The 6,048-nt window shown below is 51.4% G+C and overlaps 1 protein-coding gene across 1 annotated transcript; it reads right to left on the bottom strand.

Annotated features, from left to right (window-relative positions):
* Window positions 1-4,315: 4,315 nt before the first annotated feature.
* LOC104524081 (olfactory receptor 52K2) lies at window positions 4,316-5,344 on the bottom strand. The gene has a single exon (XM_029084709.1). It carries the CDS (start codon window positions 5,342-5,344, stop codon window positions 4,316-4,318), a length of 1,029 nt encoding a protein of 342 aa, XP_028940542.1.
* Between the last annotated feature and the right edge of the window lie 704 nt (window positions 5,345-6,048).

Raw genomic sequence — 6,048 nt, 5'->3', positions numbered from 1 at the left:
CCATTTTCCCAGGGGAAACAGCCCCAACTCTCTCAGCCTCTCCTCACAGCAGAGCTGCTCCAGCCCTGGCATCATCCTGGTGGCCTCCTCTGCACTGGCTCCAGTAGCTCCATGTCCTTGTGCTGTTGGTGTCCCCAGCACTGGAGGCAGCACTGCAGGTGGGGTCTCACCAGAGCAGAGTATGGACTTGCACCACTGCACAAGTGTTCTCAGTGAAATCACGGGTACGGTGGGCACGTCCTGGCCATCTCTGGTAGGATGCCTGCTCAGCCAGGACCAGCCTTTCCATGCTTGTACTTCTAAAGTACATGAGGGAGTGGCTGGTTCACCTGATGGGTGTGCTGGCATCCAGGCAGACCTCAACAGGCTGGAGAAATGGGCCAGCAGGAACCTCTTGGAGTTCAACCTGGAGAAATTCAAGGTCCTGCCCGGACTGGAGAACAAGCCCAGGCACCAGCACAGGCTGGGGCCACCCAGCTGGGACGTAGCTTTGCGGAGAAGGTCCTGGTGTACACCAAGTTGACCATAAGCAAGGAAGACCTACAGTGTCCTGAGCTGCATCAGGAGGACTGTTGCCAGTAGGTTGAAGAGAATGATCCTTCTGCTCAGCACTGGAGAGGCCACACCTGGGGTGCTGGTTCCAGTGCTGGGCTTTCCAGTATGGGAGCCACACTGGATATATTGCAACCAAGGGCCATGAAGATGCTGCAGGGGCTGGAGCATCTCTGCTCTGTGGAAAGGCTGAGAGAGCTGGAGCAGAGCAGGCTCAGGGGGATCTTATGAAGGTACATAAACACCCCAAGTGAGGGTGCAAAGAGGCTGGAGCCAGGCTCTTCCAGAGGTGCCCAGTGCTGGTGGCTCTGGACCAAGCTCATGGTATCTTCAGATTTTTTTTTCCTTTGAGACGTTCTGGTGGCTCAGGTGAGAGCTGGCGATGGTGCGTGGGTGGACAGGGGGGTGAAGTCACTCACACTGCATAAGCATTTCTGCGTGTGGGAGGTGATGGGCTGAGAGGTCACCTGTGGTTTCTGGTGGAACTAAACTTTTGAGATTTTTTAACTTTTTAAAAAATTATTTGTAGAAAAACAACGCTGTGAATTTTCTTGATGCAGAGAGTGGGAAACAGAGACAGAAACAATCACCTTTAGTTTTGAGTCCTTTTACTCTCTCAGAGTCTCCCTGCCCAGGGTCGTGCACTGATCTCTGTTGGTGTTCCATGAAGGCAGAAGCATCTCTCAGGGCATTGATGGCAGGGAGCACGTTGGACAACACTACAGTGCTGGTCCTGAGGGGTGACAAACCCCCCACTTGCCTTGCTGGTGAGGAGGTGATGAGAAACACAACCAGAGGCTGTAAGAACATACACAGAAGCTTTTTCATACAGGCTGGGCACACCCTGGGCTCTGTCCTTCTCCACACAAAAAACACTCCCAGGTCCAGTCTCACGCTAAACATTGATCAGTGGCGCAGAGTCCAGTTGGAAGCCTGTAGCTGGTGGTGTCCCCAGGGTCAGTGCTGCGTCCAGTCTTGTTCAACGTATCCATCAATGAGCTGGATGAAGGACTGAGTGGACCCCCAGCAAGTTTGCAGACAGTACAAAGCTGGGAGGAGTGGCTGACACAGCAGAAGGCTGTGCTGCCATTCAGTGAGACCTGGACAGGCTGGAGAAATGGGTGGAGAGGAACCTGCTGAGGTTCAGTAAGAGCAAGAGGAATAACCCCAGGCACCAGCACAGGTTGGGCGTGAGCTGCTGGAAAGCAGCTCTGCAGAAAAGGACCTGGGAGTGCTGGTGGGTGACCAGTTGGCCATGAGCCAACAATGTGCCCTTGTGGTCAAGAAGTGCCAATGGTCTCCTGGGTTGCATTGAGAAGAGTGTGGCCAGCAGGTCGAGGGAGGTTCTCCTCCCTTTCCACTGTGCCGTGGTGAGGCCAAATCTGGAGTGTTGTGTCCAGTTCTGGGCTCCCCAGTTCAAGAAAGACCAGGAACTACTGGAGAGAGTCCAGTGGAGGGCTATGAAGATGATGAGGGGCCTGGAGCATCTCCCGTGTGAGGAGAGGCTGAGAGAGCTGGGACTGTTCAGCCTGGAGAAGAGCAGCCTGAGAGGGGATCTGATCAATACTGATCAATACCTAAAGGGCGGGTGTTGAGAGGATGGGGCCAAACTCTTTCCAGTGGTGCCCAGTGACAGGACAAGGGACAATGGGCACAAACTGGAACACAGGAAGTTCCCTCTGATGATGGAGGAAGAACTTATTTACTGTGAAGGTGCCAGAGCCCTGGGACAGGCGGCCCAGAGAGGGTGTGGAGTCTCCATCTCTGGAGAAGTTCCAAACCTCCCTGGCTGTGATTCTGTGTAACCTGTTCGAGGTGAACCTCAAGCAAGATGCTTGTCTCATGTTCTCCAGTGGTGGATTTCCTCCTTTCCAAAAAACCTGTTCAAGTGCTGAACACCTTCCTGGTAGGATTTAAACACGTCCAACCTCAGGGTTCACAGGCAAGATGAATATATATTATATAGTATAATGTTACTGATGTAAGTTACATATACAGCAGCCTGTCAGAATTCAGGGAACAGCTGGACAATGCTCTGATGTGGTTTAGCATTAGGGAGCCCTGCGAGGAGCAGGGATTTGGATTCGATGATCCTTATGGATTCCTTCCAACTTGAGATATTCTATGAGTCAATGATTCCTTGAAGTTTTCCAGCTGATGCATATCAGTGAAATGCATATTAGCAGCTAGAACAAGTCCAGAGGAGGCCACCAGGATGATGGGAGGGCTGGAGCAGCTCTGCTGTGAGGACAGGCTGAGAGAGTTGGGGCTGTTCAGCCTGGAGAAGAGAAGGCTCTAGGGGGATCTTAGAGCAGCCTTCCAATACCTGAAGGGGCTCCAGGAAGGGTGGGGAGGGACTTTTCATAAGGGCAGTTAATGACAAAACAAGGGGAAATGGGTTTAAGCTGAAAGAGGGGAGGTTTAGATGAGATATTAGGAAGAAGTTCTTCACTGTGAGGGTGGTGAGACACTGGAACAGGTTGCCCAAGGAAGTTGTGGCTGCTCCTCCCTGGAAGTGTTTGTGGCCAGGCTGGATGAGGCTTTGAGCAACCTGGTCTAGTGGAAGGGGGCCCTGCTGCTGGCAGGGGGGTGGGGACTGGAGGAGCTTTCAGGTCCCTTCCAATCCAAACCAGTCTATGATTCTATGATTTATGTCAGTTTTGAGAGAGATTTGGATGATCTTGAAAGGGAGGAAGGAAGGAAGCAAAGATGGATGGATCACATTTTACAGGAGACATTTTATTTTCCTCATTTTTTTGAGGACACCACCCTCTCTCCAAAGTAGATGATAAATCTGCATGTGCTCTTTGCAGAATTATGAAGCGACTCTGTTTCCTGGAGTGATCTGTGATAATTCCTGGCACCTTCAACCCTGGGTTATGTCAGGAATAGGAAAGAGCTTTCTCTTTAGAATTCTGAATGTTTTTCCGAGCTCAGTGTCTGCAGCACCAACTGCTTCTACACAGAGCACCATCCCCATCCCAGGTTCCTCCTTTCCAGCTGATTCCTGCAGCGCTGGTGCTTGGGTCAGCTCATGGTTCCTTGCATTGGCTTTGCTGGATCTGCAGACACCTGTAGAAGGACTTGAGACACTTCACCTTACCACGTTGCCTTGCAGTGACGTGCGTGTGGTCCTGGTCTGGGTTTACATTGGACATGCACAAAGAGGTGTGGGAGGTGATGCCTGAGACCACTGCAGTGAATGTCTAACTGTAGCCTTTGATTAAAGCAAACTCCTCTCCCTGGAGAGCCTGGCAGCCATGACATTTCTCAGATACACTGGTCTGACTCCTGGTTAGAAGTGGAGAGCCAATGTCCCTTGCATGGACGGGTGGAGGAGATGCAGGGGGAGTTGTTCCCATCCCTTGTGAGCAAGGAAGGGGTCAGAGCATCCTCTCCACCCCTCCACAAAGGACCTGAGGCACTGAGCACTGTGGTATCACCTTGCTGGTGCTTGGTGGGCTGAACTAACCTCTCTGGCTGATGGTCTATGGGGCACTTCAAACATGTGCCACAGGGGTTGAAAAGCTGCTAGTGATATTAGAGAGCTACCACGATGTAAAGTTTCCAGGTGATATCTTGGAAAACATGAGTGCATTGGACAAAGAGACAGTCCCCCAGCACCCACCAGGATTGACCCATTGGTTTCATGTGAATGAACTATTGCCATGTCAGCAGAAGACATCTGATCTGGGTTCCCTTTCAGGTCACTAGAGAGAGATGGACATTTCTGGGGGATAATCCATTGCACTTAAATTCACACCTATTCTAGGATGGGATAAATTGTTTTCTGGTGGTGCCTCCCTCTCTCAGCATCTAACTTGTCTTTATCAGCCTGTGAGATACTGGATCTTGCCAACTGCCCCAGCAGTTTGAAGATCCCTTCCTGGATCTGCTTCACCTTTATGCCATAAATGAGGGGATTGAGCATGGGAGGGACTGTCAAATAGAAGTCAGCCACCAGGACTTGGACGTGAGGTGCCAAGCCGAAAGAGAACATCTGCAGGTACATGGAGAGTAGACCTCCTATGTAAAACATCAGGATGATGGAAATGTGGGACCCACAGGTCCTGAGGGCCTTGAGACGTGCCTCTTGGGATGGCAGCCTCATCACAGACCTGAGGATCATACCATAGGAGAAGATGATGAAGACAGAGTCTGCCCCCACCAATAGTGTTGCCACGATGAGGCTGTAGAGATCGCTGACAGATGGGTCAGCGCAGGCCAGCTCCACCACGGCCATGTGCTCGCAGTAGGAATGAGGGATGACTCTGGTTTTGCAGTAGGGTAAGCTGGTGAGGAGGCACATTAAAGGTGTCATGACACCAGCTCCCCTGGCCAGGGACAGCAGTCCTATCTGGATGGTCCTCGAGCTTGTTAGGATGGTGGTGTATCTCAGTGGGTTGCAGATGGCTACGTACCGGTCAAAGGACATTGCCAGGAGCACCCCTGACTCCACTGCAGTGAATGTGTGGATGAAGAACATCTGGATGAAGCAGGCCTCAAAACCAATCTCTCTTGAATCCAACCAGAATACACACAGCATTTTGGGAACTACAGCAGTTGAGAAGATGAGGTCGATGACAGCCAACATGCAAATGAAATAGTACATAGGCTCATGGAGGCTTTTGTCCAGCCTCACAGTGAGAAGGACCATGCTATTTCCCAGCAAGGTCATGATGTATGTAAAGCAGAATGGGATGGAAATCCACATGTGAAGAGCTTCCAGGCCAGGGATGCCCGTCAGGAGAAAAGGCAAAGAGTTGGTGTTGGATCGGTTGGTGGTTGACATGGCACAGGTGGGTGAAGCCACATCTTTGTTCCCGACTTTAGTTCCCTGTAACAGTGACAGAAAGGTTGGGATTTTGCTACCATCTGTTTGATCATGAAACTTGGCCCAGTGCAGTGTTCAACCATCACACAACTGTGTTGTATTTTCTTTACTTTTGTTATACAGCTTCTCTGCCCAACCTGGGACACTGGCTCACCACCCTCACACCAAACAATTTCTTCCTCACATCTCAGCTCCATCTCCCCTCTGACACTTTCAAGCCATCACCCCTTGTTCTCTCACTCCCTGCCCTTGGACAAAGTCCCTCCCCAGCCACAGCTTTTTTTAAAAAATATAACTTCTTCCATTTCCCTCTTTTGCACCCAAAATTGCCCTGGCCCTGTGGGTCCCTGTGTCACCCTCCCAGGGTGCTGGCAGCTGTTTCCAGAGCCTCTGTGTTTCAGGGCACAGTGCCCCACTCTGACTCTCCTTACCCCGGTGTTCAGCTTGTCGCAGGCAGGTCCTTTGAACGCCCAGGTCTGCCGACCTCTGGAGGCTGCTCTGCACGACTCCCCCCTCCCCAGCATTATCTGAGACACAATCTGTGCTGAATTTGAGCCAAGTCTTGGAAGCTGTACAGAAGAACTCCCAGTCTAGAGCCAGCCCCTGTGACATCCCTGAAGAAACCGAGCAGTTTAATGGCTCTAAACTGGAAGAGGGGAGGT

The sequence above is a fragment of the Antrostomus carolinensis genome, unplaced genomic scaffold (genome assembly GCF_000700745.2).
Source record: "Antrostomus carolinensis isolate BGI_N321 unplaced genomic scaffold, ASM70074v2 scaffold15814, whole genome shotgun sequence".
NCBI classification, from domain to species: Eukaryota; Metazoa; Chordata; class Aves; order Caprimulgiformes; family Caprimulgidae; genus Antrostomus; species Antrostomus carolinensis.
Note: the sequence above shows the minus strand (reverse complement) of the source record. Positions and strands in the feature narration are given on the sequence as shown.

Bases quoted from the DNA above. Each gene is read 5' to 3' on its own strand.
- LOC104524081 (XM_029084709.1), bottom strand. From the start codon at position 5,344: ATGTCAACCACCAACCGATCCAACACCAACTCTTTGCCTTTTCTCCTG.